This window comes from Platalea leucorodia (assembly GCF_965183815.1).
Source record: "Platalea leucorodia genome assembly, chromosome: 3".
NCBI lineage: Eukaryota > Metazoa > Chordata > Aves > Pelecaniformes > Threskiornithidae > Platalea > Platalea leucorodia.
In genome coordinates, this window is record NC_138825.1 from 27516085 (window position 1) to 27542416 (window position 26332).

The 26332-nt window shown below is 43.0% G+C and overlaps 2 protein-coding genes across 7 annotated transcripts in view; both read right to left on the minus strand.

The window, feature by feature from the left end:
• The window catches only part of UTP25 (UTP25 small subunit processome component), a 34115-nt gene extending 33244 nt beyond the window's left edge, over positions 1 to 871 (minus strand). For 2 of the 3 annotated variants that reach the window (XM_082307569.1, XM_082307567.1), the window contains exon 1: positions 688 to 871. In XM_082307569.1, coding sequence (XP_082163695.1) covers positions 688 to 786 — 99 coding nt within the window. In that variant the 5' untranslated portion in view covers positions 787 to 871. The remainder of the gene's footprint in view (positions 1 to 687) is intronic. The other variant, XM_082307568.1, reaches the window with a different exon arrangement.
• Positions 872 to 4593: 3722 nt separating this feature from the next.
• TRERF1 (transcriptional regulating factor 1) overlaps positions 4594 to 26332 on the minus strand; it is a 101378-nt gene continuing 79639 nt past the window's right edge. For 2 of the 4 annotated variants that reach the window (XM_082307717.1, XM_082307716.1), the window contains 14 exons: positions 23572 to 25224; positions 22902 to 22951; positions 22025 to 22175; positions 20836 to 21084; positions 16997 to 17366; positions 16343 to 16403; positions 15435 to 15574; positions 14606 to 14709; positions 13319 to 13394; positions 8393 to 8481; positions 7425 to 7538; positions 6399 to 6587; positions 5688 to 5896; positions 4594 to 5022 (listed from right to left, as the gene is read on the minus strand). In XM_082307717.1, the coding sequence (XP_082163843.1) occupies positions 4701 to 5022; positions 5688 to 5896; positions 6399 to 6587; positions 7425 to 7538; positions 8393 to 8481; positions 13319 to 13394; positions 14606 to 14709; positions 15435 to 15574; positions 16343 to 16403; positions 16997 to 17366; positions 20836 to 21084; positions 22025 to 22175; positions 22902 to 22951; positions 23572 to 24957 (3510 nt within the window). In that variant the 5' untranslated portion in view covers positions 24958 to 25224 and the 3' untranslated portion in view covers positions 4594 to 4700. The remainder of the gene's footprint in view (positions 5023 to 5687; positions 5897 to 6398; positions 6588 to 7424; positions 7539 to 8392; positions 8482 to 13318; positions 13395 to 14605; positions 14710 to 15434; positions 15575 to 16342; positions 16404 to 16996; positions 17367 to 20835; positions 21085 to 22024; positions 22176 to 22901; positions 22952 to 23571; positions 25225 to 26332) is intronic. The other 2 variants (XM_082307718.1, XM_082307719.1) reach the window with 2 other exon arrangements.

The following is a 26332-nucleotide window of genomic DNA, read 5'->3' on the forward strand; positions in this document are numbered from 1 at the left end:
TTCCTGCGTGAACCAAGGCCTTGCACAAAACAAAATTACTCCTCTCCTAATGCAAAACAGCTTTCATTTTGTTTGGCTGAGCCATTCTGAAGTACTCAGAAGACAGATGCCTGGAATGTCCAGAACACAGCACATAAGAGAAGAAGAGTTTAGGACTTCAGAAAATTAATAGGAAACCCCCAACATTGTATTTTCCCAACTTGAGAGAAAGCACTCGCTCTTTAGAAGTCAAAACCAGCAGAAAACATACATAGTGTAAAAAGTTTTCCTATTTTTTTCACGTTTTAACTTCAAGATTTGAAACTTTAAGACTAGAAACCGGCTTGGCACATGACCTCCAAATCCAAGTCATCCACTCTTCATCACCCCTTACACCCAGAGTAACCACCACGAACACAGGGCTGCAGAAAAGAGTTTTGAGGACCCGCTATGCCGACGACGGCGGGCAGAGACACAGCCCCACGCTGTAAAACCCCAACCCTTCCCAGCCCACGGGAGCCCAGCGAGGAGGGAAGGCCGGCTCCGATACACCTCGTACCGGGGACGCGATGCCGGGGTTTGCACAGCGCCGAGCACAGGCCCTCAGCCGTGCTCCCTCTCCCCTCAGGCGTGAAGATGCCGAAGGAAAGGAAGAGGAGGAGGAGAACGGCCTTCACCCGTCCCCTCTCCCGCCACACAACACCCCACCTGACACAGCCGCCGCCACAGGCACCCCGCCGCCATCTTGTCTCCGCCCCCAACCCGCCGAGCATAGCGCGGGGCCCGGAAGGAGAAGAGCGGCCTCATCCGCCGCCTCCCCAAAGGTCCCAGACGATCGAAGAGCGCCCTCAGCGCCACGGCGGAGCAAGCACCCCCGCTGAGGCGGAGGCACTGCGGAACCGTCGGGCAGGCCAGCGCTGGGGGGTGGGGAGACGAGTTGGGAGCTCGTATGGCGCCGGACGGCGCCATACGAGCTCCCAACTCGTCTCCCCACCCCCGTCCCCGCCTCCCCCGAGCGTTGCCTCAGGGAAGGAGCCTCACTGTAACGGCTCTCCCCGCGCCCGCCCAAACCGTTTCCCGCCCAACGATCACCCCCCCCCCCCCCCCCCCGTTCCCCTCACACACGCTCTCCCGTCCCGTTTTCCAGGAGAAAAACGTTTCCCTCCTTCACTGACGGAGGGAAGAAAGCGGGAATTGCTCATTTCTCCGACCCCGAGGCAGGGCAGGTGATGGATTTTTTTTTTTTTTTTTTTTCTGAGGGTGAGAGGAGGCTTCTTCAGCTTTATTCCCCTTTCTGAGAACACTTTTTACCACAACTCGTTCTTACCAAGAATACTGATGTCCACTACTGCGTAGAGGTGAATACATGACTTTTTTTTTTTTTTTTTTTTTTGCCTGGAACAATTCAGGAATCCTTTGAAAAACAATTACACATGAACTTAGTTTTCAAACTTCTCCCCCCCTTAAAAATACTTCAAAAAAAGTATACAACCTGTTAGCAAAAGCCAGCCAACTGTATTTTACCAAAGTATAAAAATGACTGGAAATGTCATATAAACCCCTTTCTTTTTACACATATAAATAGCAGTTAATATTATAACACAGGTTCTGATCAGTACCAAATATTTAAAGGGGAGGGGGGAAATAAGTATAATTCATGCCGCTGAGCCATCCTAATACACACATGCAGGTAGGCAGTAACCTAAAATGAAGCTGTGTGCAAGTCAAATGCTAACAGCAGGAACCTGAAACCAGCATAGATCACAAATGTATATTTTTTTATTTTGTTACTTCCTCTGCCACCTAAAATTACAGTCTGCTTTTTACACTAAAGCACCTAAAATATTTACAACCATCTTCTAACAAAATAACAGTTAAATACTGAAAATAAGATTTTTCTCATAAAATATGTTTTCTGTATGTACAGGTTTTATCAAAGAGGACTAAGTTCAATAGTGAACAGTTTTCCATCATCAACCATCAGCAAGAAAACAACTTTTCTGACATAAAACTATGTCCGACTTATGTACAAATAGGCAGAACAGCATCTGTTTAACATCAGCCAATGCAACACTTAATGAAGTCAATGTTTGAGACCTATATTGTGTACTGCTTAAGAGATGTGCGCTTCTTTTTTCCTTTATGAATAACTTCTTTGGTTATCATTGTTCTATTATCTTCTTGGCTGTACAATAAAACAGCACCCAATTAATGTTACAGAACCAGGCATATATATGTGTATATATATTTATATATACTAGGTGTAGCACAGGTACCTGTCCCATTGTTGCTAGAAAAGTTCCACTGCAGATTCTTTAATATAGGGCTGCTCTTCAGAATCAAGCCCACAAGTTTTGACTGTATTTCACTCTAATTCTTCGAGCAGAACTCTCACTGGCTTAAATTATCATTTTGCTTAAACACTCTAATTGTTTCCCACCATTAACAGGGGAACCTGAAAACATGTTTCCATTTTCCAGTGTAGCAGCCTTTCTCACAAAGGTCCTTAAAAGTTCAAAATGATACAAGTTTGGAAGAGAAAGAGGAGACTGCCGGGTTTTTCTAACATAGGCTCCTAAAAGCCAACTCAAGTTACCGCTCACAAAAGCCTCCACTTTGCAAACCACTAAGGCTTGCACAATCTCCCAAATTTATTACCAGTGGATCTAGCTGGCAGCATACAGCTGAACAACCTGGGTTGCACGGCCCCTGTAAAAGTAACACGTCACAGCACGGACGGGAACTGCTGGGGAGCGCGCTGCCTGGCAGTTCGGGAAAGAAAAGGCGGCTGCTGCCTGATTTCCTGAAACTCCCAGGTAAAGTAATTGAGAACATCATCCCTTATGCAGCAGAGGGAGTGAAATTCCACCCGCTGGTCAAAACCAACTAAAAAAAAAAAAAAAAAAAACAACCAAAAAACCCTGGAACAACCCCAAAAAACACTGAAACAAACCACGTACGCAGGAACTTCACTAACCTGAAACTGAGAAGTGATTTCCATTCTCCTGAAGGGTTGTTCTTTAGTATCAGAACATTCGACCCTAAGTAGAAACTTCAGGTCATTTGGCTTCACGCATTTGGCTTTGACAGAGAAGGCACCTCTCTGCCAATGAGTCCCACTGGTTTTGAACTTGTGTGGTCCGGTACTCCTATACAAAAGTGCCATGGTTTACCCTCATTTTGCATAGTTATACAAGGAAGAAAGACAGTAGAAAATAAGATCCACCATCTCTCAGATTCTGCTTAAGATGTTAGGAATGCGGCAAAAAACCCCCAAAAACCAAAATGCAACCCATAAAAAAAACCCAAACAACCCTGAAATCTGGAAGATCTGAAATCAGTCTTATAAAATATTTTATAGAGTTAGCAATATTCTTCTACTGTGCAAAATTCACAAGAAAAATCAGTGCTGCTACCTGTGAAAGCTCTAAAATCGGTATTTGTATTCTACAATTAAAGGTCCACTCAACCTAACTCTGATTCTTCCTTAATTCTTTAATTCTGCAAGGTACAATTCTTTTGAGATCCTGTTTACTTCGAGAACCAAATCTAGATGTATATAAATGGTGTTAAGACATCCAGCATGTAGATCTGAACCTAAGGGAGGAGAAATGGTAATTAAACAGCAGTGTCAACTCACCTTTGGAGTGCGTTTTACTAAATAAACAACATTTGAATTTGATGTAATGAGGAGGACTGAAACAAGAATAACATTTCACGCCTACGAGGAATAACTAACGTGCTGAAGGCATATACTCCATCAATCTCTCTTCCACGGGCAAGAACGTCTCCCTGTATTTGCCTGGTGAGAGAGCAAGCTCCTGCATTGCTTGAGCATCCGCTCTCCTAAAACCAGAGATGGCTATTCAACAGTGTGATTTATTGTCACAGCAAAATATATTTCCAGTGCAATCTGATTACCAAGGCGGTGTTCCTGATTCAGTGTTCCCATCAGATGATGCGAACCACAGTACAATCACCTTCTTTCTTCAACCCTTGAATTAGGTAATTTTAAAATCAGCAGATCAAAACCTTGCTAAAATGGAAGCTCTAAAATGTACAGTGTAACCAATGCTTTTACAAACTGCCTAACACGTATGCATTAAGGCAAGACAGAACTGAGAAAGTACTGCGATACTACAGATGACACAGTCACTCCTGTAATTATTTCACAGTTAAATCAGATTTTTTTTTTTTTCCCCTCCACCTCCCTTAAAATGACAGCACGAAGACAAAGAATGTAATCATCTCCTTAACAGAGATGACATTTAGTCTCTAGAAGATGCTGGAAGTGATCCAGTACAGGCAAAAAAAAAAAAAAAAAGTTCCATCAGAAGTTTGTGAAGATCGTTCTTGTAATTGGGCTAAAATGAAACTTGGAAGAGTTAAAGACTAAAGATCCTACCGGGATCGTCTGGAGAGAAGTGAGAGCAGAACCATGAACTTCTGTAATTAGTGGCCTTGGAAGTTATCAGCAAAATGAGCTCAGATAAAAACACCTTATAAGAATATTTGTACCAATTATTTATTTTTTCCCCCCAAAAACACAAATTAATTAAAAAAAGGGAAAAAAGCAGATTTCTTTTTTTTTCTAGACCTGGATAAAAGAATTATCATTTTCAACAGGTAGTTTACAGTCAGTGGGGAAAAAACGAGCAGTCCAGGTTTCCTGATTGATCCATTCAGGGTGTGCTCAGCAGCTGTCCATCAAACAGCTTTATTTACAACTCAGCATCATCCTGCAGTAGATCTGCATCTTCATCATCCAATAAAAGGTCAGCATCCATGACTTCATTCTCTTCCATGACATCACCCAGCTCCTGAACAACATCATCGTCAATGTCACCAACATTTTCAACGTGTTTAACCAAACTCATGTGATCCAGAGGGATCAAACTATGCCCAACTGGCCCAGTAGTTCTCGCAATAGCGGCTGCCATTTCTGCTGCCACAGCAGCTTTCTGAGCCTTCTGCCTTTGCTGTTCTTCTTGTTGTCTGTGAGTCTTCATATGAGCATTGCGGCTTTTGATTTTGAAAAAGACCCTAAATTTTAAAGGGGGAAAAAAAAAAAAAAATCAGATAAAAACGCATTATTGCTTTCGATGAAGCGAGCCAAAAAAGACTCAACAACCTATCAGTACATTTGCTTCCTTGTCCTGAAATAGAAGTCGGCGAAGTCTGCAATGCCATGGTGAGAATTTCAGGGACAGACTACCAGATTTATACATCCTGACAGTATCAAAATGGCCCACTCCGACTCTGCCGGAGGTATTTTGTAGCTCCCACAGTTGCTTCAGTATCTATGCACATCCTAATTCTTCCTGTACTTAGTTTCACAACGATCTTGCACAACAGGGAAAAACTGAAGGAATCCCACATTAGGATGTACGAACTCAAGCACAGAAACACAGAGAAAGCTGCCCACTGTCACATGCAAGTCTGTGACGAAGCAGGAAGCTGGGCTGCCAGATGTAGAAATTCTAGCAGGTAAACGGATTCAGGAAAATTGGAGTAAATACCGCAGAGGAAGCATCCGAAACGTCGTGCAAACCAACCCCTGAAGGTTCTGGTAAGAGGACATGTCATCTAAGGGGGAACTGTTCTTTTGAGACCATCGGAGCAAAATAAAGAGTTTGTCACAACACTATTCATCTAGAATACAAATAGGCAAATGTGATGCGATACTGCAGACAGTCATGTTCACTTACTTGCCACACTCCTTGCAAGGAAAAATTGTTGTTGGGTCGGTCTCACCGCTTGTGGTGCTGTGGGCAGGTGAACTCTTGATGGAGCAGTATCCGCTCTGCGTACCAGATTTCTGCTTAGTGCCTGGAATGGTGCATCGTGTTTTTGTCACCTGATTCGTACCTCCATGAATGCGAGCATGGCCGTTTAGCGCTTGTCGGGAACTGAACACCTGATGGGGAGTAGGGTAGAGGGAAGAAAAAGAAAAAAAAAAAACAAACAAGAAAAAAAACGAAAAATACTGCATTGGAACAGGAACTGCAGACAGAAGTATGCTGAATGCGTATTACAATAGAACAACTGTACATGTCTAATACACTCAGTCTACTTGGTCAAATGCTGCTTGCTCTCAGCTATATCCCACTAGAGTTAAAGAAACTTAGTCATAATAAAACAAACCAGTGAGCTATCCTATTGTTAGAGCTGTATAACGAAAAGGTAGTCAGAGCTGTTACCGTATAGTATTGATACAACATCTCAGGATTTAATTTTATGTACAGATCAGCATATTGCCTATATTTTGTGAGGTGGGAATTAAAAGCAGGCAAAATGGTTTGTCCAGAGATATTCAGGAGAGATCACTGGCCAGGAATAGCCTAAAACCCCGATTTCCAAAAATCACAATTCACTAGCATACAACCCTCCCTGCTATTAAAGATACCAAACACACGTACAGCGCCACAGTTTGGCATTTCACAGATGAAGGAGGATGAAGAAAGTGAAAGACTCTGAAGGGCAGGCAGATCTATAGGTCCAACAAGCGGGATAGCTGGTGGGTCAGGAGATTTCTGCATTTCCCTTTCTTCCTTTCTGTCTTCTTCAATGTCCTCATCTTCCTCTAACACTTCCTCTTCTCCACTTGTCTGAAATAGACAGTGCATTTAAGAAATACTAGAAATACGGTCAAAGACAGACAGTACTGGATAGCAGGACATAGACAGTACTGGAACAGCAGATGCTGCTTAGTCAAGTCTGCTTCCAGGTTTCAGTATTTTTTCCCATCCTGAATGAACTTCTGGTCTTGCTGGAACTACCACCCCTTAACGGCCAAGCTACAGCTCGTGAAGCTTCACTGCAGTGCTCAAAACACCCTCCATCCGCATTACACAGCTGTGGCTCCAAGAATCTACCGATGCCAAGGTGCAATACTCTCCCCTAGCTGTTAGAATGGCAATGTACACTGTATTCATAGTCAAGTTAAAGGACTTATTTAAAAAAAAAAAAAAACAAAAAAAAACCCCAAAAAAACCCAAAAACAAAACCCCAAAAAAACCAAAACCCCACACATCTCTTAAGACTACTCAGACTACTGGTAATACAGACCTCGCACACAAAGAATTGCATTGCCAGCCTGCGTAAGCAGTATTCGTACTAGAATATTAGAGCAGCCTTTAGGAGTATGCACAGGCACAGGAATAATTTACAGAGGTTTACCTGCTTCATCAGCAGCAAAAGCCGTAATTGCTGGACTAGAGTTAGATAATGCACTAGTCAAAACACTTTTATCCCATTACAGTCCAGGAACACAAAATCTTGCTGTAGCTGAGGTCACAGAACGCTCATACAGAACATAACTTAGAATTATGGAATAATTTCAGTTGGAAGAGACCTATGTCATCTAGATCAACCTCCTCCTCAAAACAGGACAAACAAAAATTATCAAGCGTTAAAAACTTTCTCATATTCTTTTACAGGCTTACCAGGCATTCCTCTCTTTTTTTCTCTAAACGTGTTCTATGTTTCCGTCCCAAACGCAGGATTTTCTTCCAGGTATAGTAGTATTCCACACATTGTGCAACCGTCTTAGACTTAACCTGTAGTTAAGTAAGTGCAGAAATAGTCCAATCTCAATTTTTTGCTTTCATTAAACACGATTTTAATATATTCCAAGAGGCAGGCTTTATTTCTCAAACATTCAAATGGAGAAAAAAAAGACAGTTTGACTACAACAGGAATACTCTTATAGAATAACTTTTTTTTTAGTTATTATTTTTCAGTTAAATTTGTGTTGATTATTTCAGCTTCAGTACATTTCTCTGGGATTCCCTAGACTCTAGTCAGAAAATGACCAAGAATATGCTTTTGTAGCTGAAGTGTACAACACTCCTGAGAGATCTAGCAATTAAGACTTGGTTCCCATAAACCCAAATGTTTTTTCAACATTTGAGCTAACAAATAAGGTATTCTGCCCTGAGATGTGTACATACACCTTGTCTTTTCTGCTTTGTGGCAGAACATGAAAATTAAGCCCAAACATGTCCAAACACGTTCTCTCTTTATTAACAGGGTTTTTCAGCCCTTTCTGGGGCACGGCTCCATGCCAGTGACTCAGGTACCTTTTAACGAACTGCCAGAAAACACCAAGATGACAGCAGAGCACCATACCTGTCCCACACATGGAATGCCGTGACTTGGATTCCAGGTGTGGAAACTTCTACATATAACAACAAAAGGAACAGATTTTATTCATTTATTTTTAGCTGTTTTTTACTGGTGCTGCAGTTGCATGCATAGGTACACCAAATGGAATATACCACTCCCAACGGCGTTCTTGTAACCACTGCTGGCTCTATGCCTGCAATAAGCTTGTCTGGCACTGGAGGGAAAACGAAGGGGAACAGAATGCAGCAAATGGAAAAAACAATTGACAGAACAGAAATAACCTTACCATTTTCTGTACAAATATGAAATCTTTGCTGTAGGTGGACAATGCCTCTTTGAACAGCCTCCTTTCTTGATGCGTCCATTTGTCAGAGCCTTAAAAAAAAAAAAGAGTGAATTCATTATAAATGACAAAAACCCGCTGCCTTTATATTGATGTAGTAGCTGAAACAAAAACTGGGAAACCTCAAGCGCACGCTAGCGATTGCTGCTACCCAAATACAAGTATGGCTGTATTGACTCAGACCTCGAGTCCACCTAACCCGGATTCGGTTTCCAGCAGCGGTCACAAGCAGTTGCCTAGGAAACAGTAAGATCACGGCAAGCAAATACAATGCCTCTCCCTAATTTTTCTTAACCTCTGACCGCTTTCGGCACAGGGGATTTCCTGAGTCTGTTGCAATTTGCTTATTTAGTAACCATCCTTGTAAGTGCTGACCCACTCTTCCTTTCAACCAATTAAACTTCTTGCACCCAAAACATCCTTTGCCAAGGAGTTTCACAGATCAGTAGACCCTCCGCATGAAGAACCACCTCCTTTTCTTTGCTTCCTGGCCCCCAGAAGCTTCGCTGGATGACCCTTCGCTCTTAAATCTTGACCATTATCTCCACGCTGTTCAGGACTGCATGTCCTTTCTGTCACTCCCACACCTTTGGTCATTACTGCTGTCCCTCTCTGAACCTTTTTCAGTACTAAAACATTCCTTTAGAGATGAAGGGACCAGAAAAGCATATAATAGTCAACATATAAGCAGTCTACAGACTTGCACAGTGACATCGCCATGTTATCTATGCTCTTGAAGTTTGACTTGGGGCTTTTTTAGCTGCTGTAAAATACAGAGCTGATGCTTTCATAGAACTAGCATTATAATCCCAAGGTCTCACTCTAATTGAGAAGTATCACCACAGAGCTCAATTTTATATGTAAAGCTTGTATTGCTTATTCCCCTATATGCCACTTTACATTCAGCTACACAGAAGTTCATCTATCATTTTGTTCTCCAGACAGTAACTCTTACAAGGTCCTTTTGCAGCTCTTCACTTGCATGGCTTGAGGTGAGACACTCAAATGCTCTGTGACAGAGTTCACAAGTAGATAGAGATTGTAGCCATGTGCAATACACGCAAAGTGCTTTCTGATCATTTAATGGAAGCTGTACATAAAACTTTCAAGTACTGTTATTCTGTGTTTGCTTCACCAGTCTAACTGCCCACGAAAATGTGAAATCAACATTTAAATTGAAATGAATTTGTGCTTCCTCAGTATGAGTCAAACAGAAGGAACACGGGATTGCTCTACTGCATCAAAGCAGTGTCCTGTTTGTGAGAGTGGGTAGCATTACATACACCAAAGGAAGGATATGCAAGAAGCCATAAAGCGGATGCCTTTGAAATGACTTACGCTATAAAGATTCTACTTCAGTCTGAGTGTCTGAAACATCTGAAACTTTTATCAAAAGAAATCCCTAATATTCCTGTCAATGTTACCATTCTCCATAGAAATGCTTGCCTCTGCACTGAATTCAATTAACTTGTGTTTGGCACCATGCATGATATTGAACTCTACAGGTTACTTATGGCTATAAAAATATATATATAGATTTTTTAATTAACTGCAAATGTTTTGCTTTTCAATTTCAACTCCCAGGCTCACAAGCTTAGAGCAGGTATCTCACCCGCTCCGTCATATGCTGAAAACTACAAAATGAACTTTTCTGCAACCTGTTTTCTGCAGGCTTTTCCAGTACTGGATATAAGCATGCATTAGTTATTTCCACAGAGATTTACACCAAAGCTCTCTTAAGCGTCAGAGAAAGGCACTGGCTTCAAGCCACGAGTTTTATTTATTCCGTTATCACCCAAAGATCTTTTTGCTGACACACTGCCTTGCCACCTTTCCCACCCTGAACCAGCACCATTCCCTTCTTACACAACGTGCCAGTCATTTGCATTTACCCTCCCTTTGGGCAGGGGTAAATGCCCTGATTCAGTCCAGGAGCCTGCTCTACTAAGCCGAAGTATAACTTTAAAAATCATGGCACCACCAAAGGAGAGATTTTAGTTTTCAGCAAACCTCTCTAGTCATGCTCTCCTACCTCTACCCCACCCTTGGGGGGGGGTGGGTGGGAATCACTCCCATGAACTAATTTTATTGCACACCTATGGAGGATTCAGGCCTTACAGAGTTTCCCCGATAGCTGTGGTATTAGCAGAGACCCTTATAAGATTATGCAGGTTAATTGGAAGTAACCTAATTAATAGAATAAATCCTGTGTAGGAAAAGAAACAGAAGAAAAGCTGTTTTTAACTCTGGTTGCTGGGAAACCGCTTTTGCTCTTGTTAGCTTGAGGGAGATATAGAGAACGTGTATAGAGAGATATCTGCAATGCAGCAAGAAAGAATTTTGGACTTTGGAATACAGATCGAATTTTAAAGCTGATCTTTATGTTTAAACATTTAGTCTACATTTTGTTTTATCTGCCATATTGTTTTTGCACTGATTAACTGACAATAAATATAATCTACAAATTTGGGGACTTTGGGCCCAATGTGGGTTTCAAGGGGGCTACACCTACACCCAGGGAGCCCCCCTGAGAGGTGGCTCAAATCCATTACCTGCAGCATATGCTGGGTCCGACCCATACCCTATCAGAGTACGTTACAAGAAGTTTTCAGGCTGTCTGAAGCACATTACTACAGAGACCATCTCTGCATTCTCACTGCAGGAGAACTTCAGACCTGAGAAATTCCGCTGTTCGAATGAAAACAATTCAAGTGTCTGCGACAGCGCTCCTCTTGTATTAGATACATGTTCCCTCCCTCTTCCCTAAAACACCATCCTGACAGATGGCAAAGCATCCGGACAGAGAGATTAGGGTGTTCTTCCAAGCAGCCCCGGGTCAGCATGCCCAGCTCTTCTGGCACACAACAGAAAAGCCTCAAGTTTTACAACTTCCCTCCCTCTTGAGCCAACAGGTTTCAGAGGTGAGCTATTTGCTTGTACCCTCATTCGAGGGCAATACTAAGGATGAGTTTTGATATTTATTGTTTGTGGTATCAGTTAATTCTCACGAGTCAGTGCCATGCTCTGTTTTGGTCTGTTCTGCCCTTAAATGTGGTGGTGCCTGAGCGCTGTGATTTCTGAGTACGGAGCAGAAAGCCCAAAGAGTTAACCCAAACAAATGCCACTTGAAGTTATATTAAGCTATTCATGCACTAGATTGTGAGAAATTCCCATATGCCTTATTATCAACCACAAGTAAACTATTATTCAAGAGCTGCTGCACGGTGCTAGAACGTGGCTATCAATATAAGTTGCAATCACGCGTTGCATTCGAGAGCATTAGTAAGTAATGCTTTGTCTTGTTATTTTATGGTACTTAAATCCAGACTGGTGAGATTTTGTTTCATGTTGCGTTAAGCAGAATCAAACTTCCTTTCCTGCTTAAGAAATGGGGATACGCTGATGTCCACAGGTCTCAGTGCTAGTTAACAAGGATCAGTGTCATCTCACGTGAAAGATTAAACAAAACAGTCTCTCCTGGTTCCTCCCTGCATCACAATAAAATGCTTTCCGAAACTAGTGTGAAGTTGCTTCAGTGAAGACTGCTCCACCTCCTCTACCACACAGGCAGAAATTTCTTATCTGCTCTGCTAATTAGATCGCTCACTGAGGATGAGGCTGCTGGGGTATCTCCTCATCCTCCTGCTCTCATGCCCTGGACTGTCTCACACGTATGATTTGGTGTCATCTCTTCAGACAAAAGACTCTGGTCAAAGTTCCTGGCTGACGTCCTCCTTCTCCATCCACCCCCTTTCCACCCTTTGGACTGCAACAGAGCTGTTACCAAAGGCACCAGGCATCTCTCCCAGCCAAGACTGAAAACCTGATCTTCACATTTATTCACTCTCATTATCAGCTGCCATCAAACATGTTTCTGTTCTTGTTCTCAGGCCAAGGGGTTAAGGAGTTGCTTTACAAAAGAGTCCTTGTTACTTGGGAATCTTTCCAGTGAGCTGCTACAGCCAGGAAGTAGCTTGCTTCTATCCTTCTGTGGCACAACGGCTGTAACTGGAAATGAGTATATGACCCTGGACATTGTGATTGACTGACCACCAGAAGATTCTTGGCTTCTTTCCTATTGAGCCTAAACTGGAGATAAACTCTTAAATCTCTTATGTAAAACCCTATTCTGTGTGCTCAAGCAGTTGTTAGCCACTATGAAGTAATAACATGGAGGGCTGCAGAGGAGAGACATTTGCCACCTATGCTTAGGTGACATGACTTAAGTCCAATGGCTTAACACCACCTTGTGCATTTCACAGGGCACTTCTGCTTCATCACCAAAATGCAGTTCTTGCTGTGTTTGTTAAAGAAGTCACCACCCCAGACCTGGTTTTTTTCAGCTAGATCCATGCAAAGAGAGGCTTGATATTCAGTACTAAGACACCAGCGAGAGTTACAGCACTGCCTCTTTGGAAGGATGCCCATGATTATCGTATTCATTTATCATGCACCATCACCTCAGAAAAGGAAGGCACAATGGCAGACATTTACATACCAGAAAATGAAGACCTTACTGCTAGCAAATTAGAATCTACGAATAGCAGCAATTTTAAAAGGAGATCAACAAATTAAAGTTTAATTTAAAAGACGGAAAAAAAATTACTCAAGGCAGTTTTAAATCTGTAGAACCCTACACAGCAATGGGGATGCAAAGTTTCTGTACATCGTCAGTCAGGTGAAAAACTGCCAAACTTGTAACAGAAGGCTCTGGAAGTACGACCCGGCACTGTCCACATCACCGCTCTATTAGAGGCTGCCGTCCCTGCAGCAGACGGCAGAGAATGCAGCGTGATCCCATGCTCCAGCCTGGGATGCCAGCCTTGGACTCCACAAACCAGCGGACACAGAGATCGCAAGGAGACCTACCGGCGTAGTGGTAATTGGCCAAAGGATGACACTTCAATCTCACTGGCTTTCTCAACAGCAGCTTCTCGAGAGCAACCTAAATGAAAAAGCAGGGGAAAACAGAATTAGCAAACGCAGTCAGCTGCTGCGTACAACTGCATTTAGAAGACTATTTGGTACACGGATATGAATTAATTTGCTCTCTTTTTTCTTTTCTGTCATACAAAATCACACCAAATTACTCCAAGGCCCATTAACACTGTACCTCACAGAAGAGCACCTAATGCACACCTGTCCTGCCTTAATTAGCCCAAATGTAGCTATTACTTAGCACCTTCCAGCTATTCCCTCCCGTCTGCTTGCCACATACAAATATGTTTATACTGTTTGATTTGATAGTGTTAATTAATACTAATATTTAATGGTTGGTTTGATAGCATTAATATTTATAGCGTGAAATATTTTAGAATATCTGTTTAGGCCAACATCTGTCAGGAATGACAGCAAGTATAGTTAATCCTCCTTTGGATCAGAGAGACAGATGATTTGTGGATCCCTAAAATTTTTCCCGTGACAATGCAGACTCCCCTGTATAGCAAATTTCACATCCTGACAGTAAGTTCAGTCACCTGTCTCAGACCCCCCAGATACAGCTAACAGAGCCTAAGGAAACTGGGACGCGAGCTAAAGAACAGTGTATTAGACAACCCTGTGAAATTCATTCCAGCCCTGTCTTCCGTTGCATTTTGTTTTAAATTGGCTTTCCAGGAACTGGTGCAGGGCCTTGTCTTTCCCTAACACTGGGCAAAATGGATGTTTTGCCCTAGTTAATAACATTCCCATCACTAAACTAATGCAAATATTTGAAATGCATTATTTATATGAGAACCGTGTGCAATTACCTCACAGTTCTGAACAAATAAGTAGATGTGATTGCTGCTACAAAAAAGGGTTTTTATAAGGGCTAGAAGAGGACTAAGCTCTCTATGACCAAATGTAAAGCTTGTGAAATATCAGGGCTGGAGCAAGCACTGGGAGACATTCAAAGCCCCAAGGCTATAAACTAAGTAATCTTATCTATATGAAATATACAGTAAGCCTTCAGAGAGGCACTGCTTTGAAATTTAAATTTATTAAAGAATGAAAGGGAAAAGTCATTCCCCAAAAATGTTACAGGATGTTTAAAGCATCACTGCTAATCAATCAGAAATGTCTTTTTTATATAACCGTATCTAAATCCATTTAATAAAGCATGCTAATTCATCTGCAGAAGAGGATCATATCTCCCCTTTCAGCTTCTTATCTTACCATAATATCTCCTTTCGCCTCAAAGAGAGAGTGCAAAGCGTATTCTGAGTTAGTTCCTCCACCAGGTAACACACTGGAACAGCTCATATTTAAAAGGTCTTCCACTGTCAGAAACAAGTCAACATTTTACTGCTAATACAGTAGCCTGTCAGTCAAACATCCAGAGCCAAGGATTCTCTAATGCCACTCAAAGACAATGCAGCTCAGGGCAACAGCTTTCATACTCTCTCCCCCCAGCACCTCATCTCCTGGTTTTAGGATCACTCACTGAGGAGGGGATGTGACAGGATCTGCAGGATGCACCCTTGGGGCGGGACAGGCTACTGCACAGCCAGAGATTTGGCTGTGAGGCAGTGGCTTGCACAGGCCAGTGATGTTGCTGCGCCAAGAAGGCTCCAGCCAGGGTAGAGAAACAGAAATTAATTGTGCCGGAAGCAGGAACAAACGCTGCTCAGGAGTGGTAGAAGCCACTGAGCCCATCACATTTCCTCTCAGTTATGGTCACAGGACAGGCCCAGGAGCCATCAGCTGCCTCTCATCTGTGATCTCTGCCCTTACCAGGCAGTGCAGCACCCAAAAAAACACTTCCCAGCAAAGATCTTTCCCCCTTGGCTACCAGGAAACAGTTCATCCAGACTTCACTTGAAGTACCGCTATATAATGTTGTTACTCTGAATCTGTAACATGCACTTCTGGTCTCTTGCTCTGCATTCTCAGTCATTAATACTCTCTTGAACATTTTGTACAGTATACACATGAGAAATCAATGTGAATTTCTTCAATAGGCACAGAGTGACGTATGGATTTCTAAAATGGCAAATCATCGTACCTCTTTGTTGGAAGACTTTGTTTTCTAGTTCTGGCCATGGTTTCCAAACCAAAGTAGCCTTGTGCACATCTTTCTCCATTAGCAATCTGTCCTGCAGCTCAGGAATATCAGCCTGGAACCTGGACCCGATATTGATACGTCTATAAAGGCAAATAAAGAAATAAGTATGCAACTACACAACGTGCAGAAAAAAAACGGAAGTCACATTAGTGTTCATTTTGTTTCTAACAAAACTTGTATTACACTGGAGTGGCAGGAAATTGTGTCAGATTGCTTTACGCAATGCTTTACTCTCAGTAGGATAAGGACTTTGAATATTAGAGAGAGCTGATCTATCTCTTGGGGGGACCCAAAATTTCAATACACGATTCAAACTATACTGAGACATCACACCTTACGGACAACCCAAGCTAGCCTATACACGTGCTGACTAGCAAAGAGGCTAGACGCTGGAAACAATAACTTTCTGTTCCATAGAGAAGGGCACTCTTCAGCAGAGAGCAGAAAGAGACGTTACTGCTGTGGGACAATCCTATCTGCAGTCTGCCCCGCGGAACCTACCAGGTAACACCTCTCCAAAGCTTCACAGTTAATATATATAAAAGCCAGAGTACTGGATCAGCGTATGTTCTCCCCACGGCCCTCCTCCCAGCCATCACTAACCCTTTTTTCACCTTCAGTGGCTCCCACCAAGCCTCCCCTAGCATTTTTGAGCCACATCATCTACATCTCCCACAGCCACTTTGCTCCCAATGTCCTCAGCCACCATCCAGAGCAACCTTAAACGCATCCAGCCCAACATAATTTCAGGTAGTTGAACGCTACCTGCCCAGTTCAAAAGACTTCAGGCCACACCGGCTGAAGCCAGTCTACAAAAGCAGTGACAAAACCAATATTGTTTTTCTTACGGTTCAACAGTCTGTTCTCCAGGCCCAGGCGTCACCGGAATGACACTTCCATCAATACTATCTGAAACAGAGATAGGAGTTTGAGTTTAAAAGGGTATTTTGGTAACAACTGTATCACTGCTGACGCTCCACCTCCCAGGCTGCATTGCCACCTCCCTATTAACATCAATGTTACTCCAGTCTGTTAAGTAAAAATTACACTTTATCAATATTTAGATAGAGACAGTCTAAATTGTTATAGGTAACAGAAATGTCCTAACTCACAGAGGTTTCTACTGCCCCGATCATGTATGATCAGACACTTTTTCTTGTGAAGCACTGAACAACAAATACTTAAAAGGAACCCCACGTCTCAAACCAGGTCTTTTCCCTCCACTTCAGAAGGCCCAGGTGTAACGAGAGGCACGGTGGCCCTTTCTTGAGGCGGACCACACTGAAAGATCACAGCCTTACTCACTGGGTAGGCTCCTCTACTCACTTCATGCTTTAACACCCCCTCTACAAAATCCAAGGCAAAAAGCCTGATAAGGATGGACTTTTCCTGTGAAGTAGCAGAACCAGCCATGCACGTGTAAAAATCGTCAATGTGGTAACACCAGAAGAGAGGGCAGTGGTATTTACTACATACTGCCACTCTGTAAATGTAACACTTACTAGACCGACACAGGAGCACCCGTGGAGTAGGTGTCAGCGGAGTAAGTGGCAGCTGAGTATGCGAGGTGCTATGAGATGACGTGATAACACTGCTGAAGAGACCAGACCCTTGCCGAACTGGACTAAGCATCGGTGGCGGAGTGTAGGGGGGGAGCTCATGCGTCCGGTCTAGCAGGTGATCTCCGAGGACACGGGGAGAGCGAAGCTGGCTCTGGTACAGGGTGGCACCGGAGTGGGACATGCTGAAGTTGAAGGAAGGAGGAGGTATGAAGAGAGGTTCGGGTCTGTGCCGATACTTCTTCTTGTCCTGCAATGGTTTGAAGTTTTCTTCCAATTTTACAGCACTTTGATGAGATTTTTTGCTAATTTCCTGAATGAAAACACGCAGAACTTTAGTCTTTAGGCATGCTTAAATGCGGTTTGCACACAATCCCCTACAGCTTAGGGCAACAGCCACAGAAAAGCTGTTACCACCAGGCAGTGATTCAGGTACCACCGTAATAAGCCTGGTCAGTACAGTACCTGGTGCTACACAGAAACCTCAGGGGAGTGAGAAAAATCAGGACAAATTGCCCTCACCTCCCTCAGCAAGCCCTCTGGGTCAAGGTAGGGCTGAGCCACAGGCACAGACATGGAGAGGCTGCTGCCAGCTTCTGAAGGAGCAGGGAACAGCCCTCCCAGGCCATGAGTCTCCCACACCCTTCTTCAGCTCCACCCGAACACCCTGGGCACTTCTATTTGCACTGAACACACACAGGGAATTACTTCATTACGCAGTCACAGTTTATTAGATACTTTATAGGAGATGTTTTCCAATGCATTTATTTTGTTTGACTAGGAAGGACACATGAGCTCAGTGAAATTACTGCAGTACTCAGCAGCAGGAAAGGAAGAAAAATGTAATAAATTCAAATTCTTTGCCTCTTATCACTGCATTCCCATCAGCTTGAGTACAGCCCAGCTGCAACAAATCTTGAACTTAACTCTCTCCTCTTTCCTTGGAGGAAAAAGGGTAGTAGATGACCATCTGGGAAATTCACACACTGTAACATGCCTAGAATTCTGGAATTTGAATGTTAAAAATCATTTAATAATAAATCCCTGAGTCCACAGAAGCAGAAGGCACAGAATTTATGCAAACCTGGAATCTGGATTTCTGGGGAGCGGGGGTGAGGTGGGAAGAAACGGGTTCTCAGGCTGTGCTTTAAGAACACAGAGAAGCTAGTAGATGAACACAGTATTAAATATTCTGCTTTCAGGTGTTCAGATTGTAGATCTTCTTTAGGATAAACTTGGAAAGCGGAAGAAAATTTTTGACAGATAGCGTTACTCCAGAATGTCTGCATCATCTGCTAAATGCTACTACTACATAAAGTAAATTACTACAATGTATGTTTAGACAACATACATCTTTACACCATGGGTGGTTCTTGAGAATCACATTCACCCAATAAAAATCATGTTAAAAGAGCATTAGCACTGTCACCCTTTATCCCTTATGTTAATACGTTCCAGCTTGTGGAAATGTTTTTGATTACAGAGGTCCTGTCCTCTCTGTTAGATCATGGCTGTATCCTCTCCAACAGCTGTTGAGATTTTTTCTCTCTCTCAAAAAAAATTAAGTTTTGGAAAAGTCTTCCTTTTGCAGGAAAACATGCAGCTTTACAGAGAATTTTGTTCAGAACGGACATTCAGAACAGTGAAAGGGTGAGGGTTACCTGTAACCACAGACACAGTCCATTACAATGGTGAACATTTAATGTTCAAAAAGGAGAAAGGGGAAAAAAACCCTAAACTCAAGGAAAAAAACAAACAAACAAAAACCTAAAAAAAAAAAAACCCAAAACCCTGAAGGCCAGATCCAAGTCTTTGATTAAGGGCTCGTTTTGTTCTGCTCTTTAAATGTGACAGAGCTGGTGCTCCTTTCTCACTAGCAAACTAACCAAGACAACAACTTAGAAGTCCTATACACCTCCATCTCCTATGCTGCTTCACCTACAGTATACCTTAGCCTCAGTGTGGGTATGCCAACACTACTTTAAAAAAAAAAAATAAAAATCACAGGGAGTATTAAAGGAGATTGCAATGCCCATGGGCTCTCAATGCAGAACCACCTCAATACTATTCTGAAGCTCCAGGAACTGATTCCCATTATCCAAGACTGAATGCATCCTTGTGGGCCCTGCTGCTGCACCTTGATAGAGCCACTCTGGGTAGATCCTGATAAACCTCCCTCGACTGCTAGCTTCAGCTCACTGTCCTGGAGCCTTGCTGAATATTGAGTTTCCTTCTGCTGTTCGATTTCACTGATTCCATGAGCTTTGTGGGAGCTTTTCTGGACAGCTCAAAGCACAGTATAAATAAATGCAACCCAGCTCCAGTTCTTTGCTATTAAAAAAAAAGAGTCTCCAATGGCACAATCTCTTTACAGAAGAAGAGGGAACTGTAGATCTTTTGATGTTTGAATGTTTCCAATGCTACTGCTTATATAAAAGATAGGATCCAGAGAGGAAACTGATCGAGTTTAGTTTGCTTGGGCAATAACAAAGACTGCAAGCCTAATTTTGAGTGAATGAATGCGCATTTAGCCAAACACTGGCAGATTTAATCACAGTCACTTTACATACGTTGCAGAAACACACAAGCCCAAGCCACCTACTCTGATGTCTCTAGAGAAGATCTCCCACTCAGAGCTCAAGGATTCAGAAAAGACTGTCCCTTTTCTCTCCAGAAACTAGAAATAGAAAAGAAAAAACGTACCGCTGAGTTACAAGCTAAGTATTGTCAGATACTGGCTTCCAGAGTAAAGTGGAAGTTTATGTGTAAAACCTCTGTCTGAAAGGAAGAAGGTAAAAGATTTTATATATATTTAAAATTAGTGCCTATGTCTGAGTTGAAGGGTCAGGAAAGGGGTGATAAATACACAAATATTATAAGGAATCACCCACGATGGTATATGCTGTCCTCTCCTTTGGCCATCAGCCTCATGAGGAGAAGGTAAAAAAAAAAAAAAAATCACAAGGGTATTTCTCTGCATTACACAGATAACACCATACAGTACTTATACTCCCCAGTAATCTCTTATCATGGCGCAGTCTGCAAGCACGGATTTGAAGGAACGAGCAAAATCTATTCCTACACTGAAACACGGAATAAGCACTGCTTGCTCCAGGACTCTTTCAGGAAAACAATAAAGAGAATTCTCACATCTCATTCAAGTACTCATCAATTCCTTGTGCTGCCTGACAATTTCAGTTTTATGAGCGAAATGAAAGCACTAAGCATAGCTATTTTTCCCTATATCAGAATTCCCAGTGATTAACCCTTAGATCTGATGCATGCTGAGAGAAAGGGAAAAATGACTTCATTGCAAAACTCGAGTCGGCAAGCTTCATACTGGCTTAGAGCACACACTGTAAGTACTGCACAGTGCCCTCCTATCTTTGGCTGAAATGAGAAGCACATATATCTGACTTTAAAAAACAGGAAGAAATAAAACTGCTGAATTTAAGCAATAACATAGAAACAAAGCAGCCTGAAAAGGAAAAAACAAAAACAGTAAAAAGATACTAAATCCCTTTGTTCTAGTGGGATACAAGAATTTCACATTCCAATTTCAAATGATTTATTTTCAACTGAGGTCTCGATTCCCCAGCAAAGGGAAAATTAGTATTTTCAAATGACTGAGGAAGAAATGCCATGATGCTTTTTTGTTTATTAGGCATCATTAAGATTCCAGAAAATATTCTAAAATATGGACATTTTAGAAAGTAGCAGCACTATAAGCAAAGGGATTTGACAAGCACAGCACAGTTAGTGGCAAGAAACACAGCACTCACAGAGGATGAGCAGGGGTTGGCCACTTTTGGACTGCACGGTGGAGAGTAAGTCATCTTCACGAGAACGGGCATCTCATCATCTGACACAGAGTTGGCAGGCTTGTCTTTGACTGTGGCAGTGCTGGCAGAGGGCTGCGTGCTGGGCTCAGGTGACAGAAGCTTTACAGGGACAGACACTGGCATGACGATGGGCGCGAGGCTATCCACCTCTTTAGGCAGCGGCTGCTGTGGTGGTTTCTCTCCTTCATCCTGTACAGACAATTAAAGGCTTTCAGCCCGAGTGAGGGAGGGCTACTTTTGGATCGATACACTACGCAACGTATGCACCGTGGCTGAAAAGAAGTGGCCAGGGTTACAAAACACACAACAGCGTTGCTTCTTGGACTCTTTATTTGCCTTGAACGAAGCTGGCAGATTACTTATGACTCCTACATAGGATTCAGCCTCGGTGATAAATAACCACATTAAGCATCTTTACAAGATAACTTGCAGGAGGGGAGATAAACGTGTGCTCTTTTTATCACCATAAAGACGGAATTCTCCATCACCCACCTAAAAACAAAGACACAGATGGTGTAACTCTGGTAGCTCTTTGCCTTCCTGTGGTATTCCCCGTTAGGACAGAATTTCTAAAATACCAGGACGGAGAAAGACTGACTGACGGGGCAAGTTATTTTTATGCAGAACAATTCAAACCCACATTTTCGGTTTGGTATTTGTTGATACCTATAGAACTAAAACACTTGGGAAGAAAGCTGTCAAAGATTCAACAATCCTGCTCCTTCGATTAAAGCCTGGGAAGGCTTCCAATAAACATCCCTTAGTCACCCAAGTAGTCCAAATGAAAATAAGGAAGACTTGATGTTCCTGATATTTCTAATACAATAAACAAACACGAGGGGAAAAAAATTTACATGCTCCTGACACAACTTTGTAGGGCGTTTTCGTAATGTGCAGAAAAACAGAAGGACAAACGCTGTTCTGTCCTCCACCACTGCCTCTGACTTTCAAGCAAGACTTCTGGCCTACAAACTAGCAGAATTATGTGCATTTCTACTCACACAGGGTATGACATAACAAAACAGCGCCGAGAAGAACAAGTTTTGACAGCAAAGCAAAGCATGGCAAAGCAAGCAAACATCAGCAGAGAAAGGAGAGCACCAAATACTGAAGTAAAACAAACTGCTACCTGTTTGAAGTTAGGAGATGCTCTTACTCCTCCGTGTGACCTCATGTGACCATTTAGAGCAGGCAAACTCTTAAATTCCTTCAAGCATATTGAACACATTAGCTTGTTCTTCGCATCAGCTCTCTCAGGAAGTGTTTCTCTGTTCTGGCCACTGATTTTATTTTCATTTTTTTAGCATGGAACAGAAGAAGAGACATTAGTTTGGCATGTTCCCTTTGTTGCAGAGGAAGCTTTTTAGTCAAGGAAGTCAATAAAATTTTACAGCTAGATGGTTATGAAGCCACAACTAAGCACAGGGTGAGTGCTGTGGAATACACAGGCAATAACCTAGAACAGCTGCTCCCAAGATGGGGAGAAGGGAAGTTCTGAGTAGGACACGCTCATCAAAACTTGGCCCTCGGCATGGAAGAGTCTGAGAACCCACAAGCTCTATCATGACACACCTACATTTCCCCACTCATGACAGCAGTTAACAAGTACTTGGACACAATGCCTCTACTTATGGTAGACAACCATGGTGGAGGACACCTCAGCCCTTCAGAGGTGAGACTAAGAAAAACAGAATATCCCTGCTGCCAAAGATACAAAATCCAAACCACACATCGCCTCTTCTCTTACAAATGCAACACAGAGATAACTGCTCCCTTTCCCCCCCCCCCCCCTTTCTTTTTTTGAAAGACAAAACATTTATTTGATTTTATTGCTGGGGGGTAGGGTGGAAATCACACAAATTCACAAAGCACAAAACTAAAGACGTTTCTAGAAGAACAACAACTATTACCTACCCAGAGTGTGTTCCCCTCCCTCTAAACAGCAGCACTCCTTTGTATTTTTCATATTTAAATTAAAAAGAAAAAAAAAATCTTTTAAAAAATACCTTTGTTCTGGGGACAGCGGCTGCAGTCTGCCATCTGACAGTTGCACCTGCTATCAAAGGAGGACAGGGGAAAAGAGGGGGGAAAAAAGAGAAAAGAATTTTTCAGGAGATATTAATGCATAAATGAAGGTCCTCACAGCATTATGGTTGCATTTTCCATATGATTTTATTAATATTAAAAGCCTCTGAGTTGAGAACCTTACACATCTCTACCAAATCAGTGCCTCTGTGAGCATGGCTAGTGCAAGTTTTCTTACACTCACCTGCTGCTTGAAGCCTTTGCTCTGACCCAGAAGTATTACTTGTGAAAGAGGGAGTTGACTAACTCTTCCTGAACAATTGAGCCCTCAGGTGTTGAAAAATTAGCAGGAGTGCTTTGTTGTAACTGGGTCCCTCCTCCCCAGAAACCGAGGCAGAACTTCCCAAAGCCTCTTGCAAGGGAAGCAGCAGCCCCGCAGCAGCAGCAGCTCTGTGCTGCTGCCAGCCTGGCCCGAAGCCAAGCCAAGCCATGTAGACAGGAGGTCTGTTAACAAAGTTCCCCAAAACATCCCAGCGACGCCCACCGCTCACAGCCTAACCTTCCGGCTCTCCTGCAACCGTTTCGTTTCCACACCTTGCTACTCTTCTGCAAAACCAATTTGGCTGAGCATGGATCTAAAATATTACCTACCTGAGGCCATGCAGCACTGGGAGAGTCTTGCTGAGAGCTTTTGTTGTTCAGATGAACTCCTGAGGGTGGCAAAAGAGTTCGGTGAGGGACAGCATTACCTACAGAATTAATCTCCTGCCGTGCGGGATCCTCCGTAGTCTCTGGTGGAGTGAGGCCAACGTGGGAGTTCAGAGACAGCGCTCTGCTCTCACTCGGATATTGCTTCTGCTGATCTTGCTGCTGCTGCTGCAGTAAACTCTGTGGGTACAAGTGCCTGTACTGTTCGTGTGGATCTTGGTAGCAATACTGAGGCACTGCTCCCAACTGGATAAGCTGCACAGGATGACTTGGATCCTGAGGGTACTGGTGTGGTTCATGCATAGTCTTTGGATCGGGTTCCCTGTGATATGGAGGAAGCGGCAATTGCATCTGTTGCTGCTGTTGCTGTAACTGCTGCATGACAGGTTGCGTTTGGTAATACTGAGCTATTTGCATCGGACACTGCCGCTGCTGCTGCTGCCGAGTTGGCTGTTGCTGCTGCTGCTGGATCTCCTGTATCGAGAGCCGCTGATGCCCCTGCTGCGGCTGAGCGTAGTATTGAGTCTGCTGCAAGTGCTGCATCTGTTGCGGTAAGAGCTGCTGGGACTGCATTTGTTGAACATGCGTCTGTCCTTGCTGAAACGCAGAATGCATCTGCATTTGCGATAAATACTGCTGGTAGTCATAGTACAACTGTTGGGGCTGCATGACTTGCATTTGTTGCTTTTGTTGTGTGCTTGCAAAATTCTGGTGCGTTTGCTGTGGCACTGGTTGATATCTTTGTACACTGGAAGTTACAGGCTGTTGCTCAACCGCTGGCTTCTGGGACAGCAGCTGCCTGAGCGCGCTGTCACCAGAATTATCCACCATTGAAGACTCCGTGTGCAAAACCTGAGCCATGTTGTTGACTTGAATTCTCAGATTTTGGTTAGCAAATACTTGTGTAAAGGAGTCCAATTTATGCAGGACCCCACTGGTAATTTTTTGCGATCGATTTTCACTGGGTTGAGAGTAAGAATATTGGTATCCGTCATGGGACTCCCCCTGCCCAAGGGGGCTCCACATTGCGCTTTGATTGTTCAAGTTGTTCCTCGCTGGGACATGGTTTCCTGAGCCAGAATGTGTCCAACTGGTTTGTCTAGATGTATCCATTGACCCAAGGCTTTTTGAACCTACTGGCAAAGCTATACTGTCTCTTGAATCTTGGGGAAACTGTGGAGAGAGAGGGGACGCCTGGGGAGCATCCATAACAGATGTCCCATAGCTATGATTTAGAGATGGAAGGGAGTTCATTTGGTGTTGTTGGTAGTACAAGTTCTCATTGCTGTTGGCAGTATGGTTAGTTTTATACAATTGCTGGTCCCCCATTTTTGGTCACTTCTGTTCCAAACTTACAGGCACGCGAACCATTGAAATCTCTATGAACCCTGAGATAGCTGAGTGAGGGGAAGGAAGGGGAGGGGAAAAGAAGCTAGAATTACTTATAATTCAGCATGTCCATGTGCATCACAAGGACTAAGATTTCCTCCAGTCTGTCAGTAATTCCAATCTCAGACTTGACGTTGCTTCACATCTTCAATAAATGGACCACAGCGCAAATCCTCCACAGATCAATAGGTTCAGCGTGCCAGGCACCTGCGGAGTAAGAGAAAGACAAGGTAAGTGCTGGCTCTTTGCATAAACTGTTATTGTTATTCCCTCAAAGGAAACTGTAAAATCTCCTAGTTTGAAATGCATAATCAGATACAAAATAGTAGCAGCTGGGCTATTCCAGAGCAGTTAGATTACTTCATCTCATCCCATTATCCTGCCTCTTCTCTAGTGCTCTGACAAAATCAGTCTGCCAAACCAATAAAGGCTTATTCTTCAAAACTGTTTTTTCCCCTAAAGTACATGAACATTCAAGCAGTTTTAGCCGGCCACGTACTGCTCTCTCATGATTAGTTTTAGCCAGACAGTTGACTATCAAGCCAAGTCACCTTCCCAGTGTTACAGCTTTCTTGTCAAAAGCAACACGCTCATTTTATAACACAAAATCAAGTACTGCGGACACCACAGGTGCCTCCACAAAGGCCTGAAAAGGCAGGTGAAAGAAAACCATAGCTCTGAACAAAGCTGACCGTACTCAGATATCAGCATCTAAAAGGACATATAGAAAAGTCAATTGCAATCCGGGATTTGCACAGAGCCTTCCACAGCTTCTCACAGCTTCCAGGATATCTACAGGTGGTGTCCACTGGCGGTATGAAAATAAAGTGTCACTGAAGAATAAGATGCAACACTAACGCTCATTGCTGTGACGATAAAAAAAAAATCCTGAGCATAGTCACCCAACTGCATCTGTGCACGTAGATTTGTTTGCTACATCTATGCGGAATCTGATTAATGCTAAGACCAAACCAGTCCATGGAAATCTTCTGATCACTCACCTTACATCAGGAGTGCTCAACTCCAACTTCCGTTCTACCCTCTCACCCTTTCTTCTTTGCTTTGCATTATTTTAACAGACTAATTGATACCCAACGCAACCTTTTATCATTTTTACTGTATAAACTGTAATTCAGAGTAACACTTTACAGATGTCTGTACTGTTTTTGATGAATAAAACAAAATACATAGACACGTTATAGGGTTGTTTTACTGTTCCACAGTATGAAGCGATCACTGTGTCTACAATCACACACATGCACAGAGGTACAAAATGCCTATGCACACATAAATACGTTTTACCATAGAAGCTGAT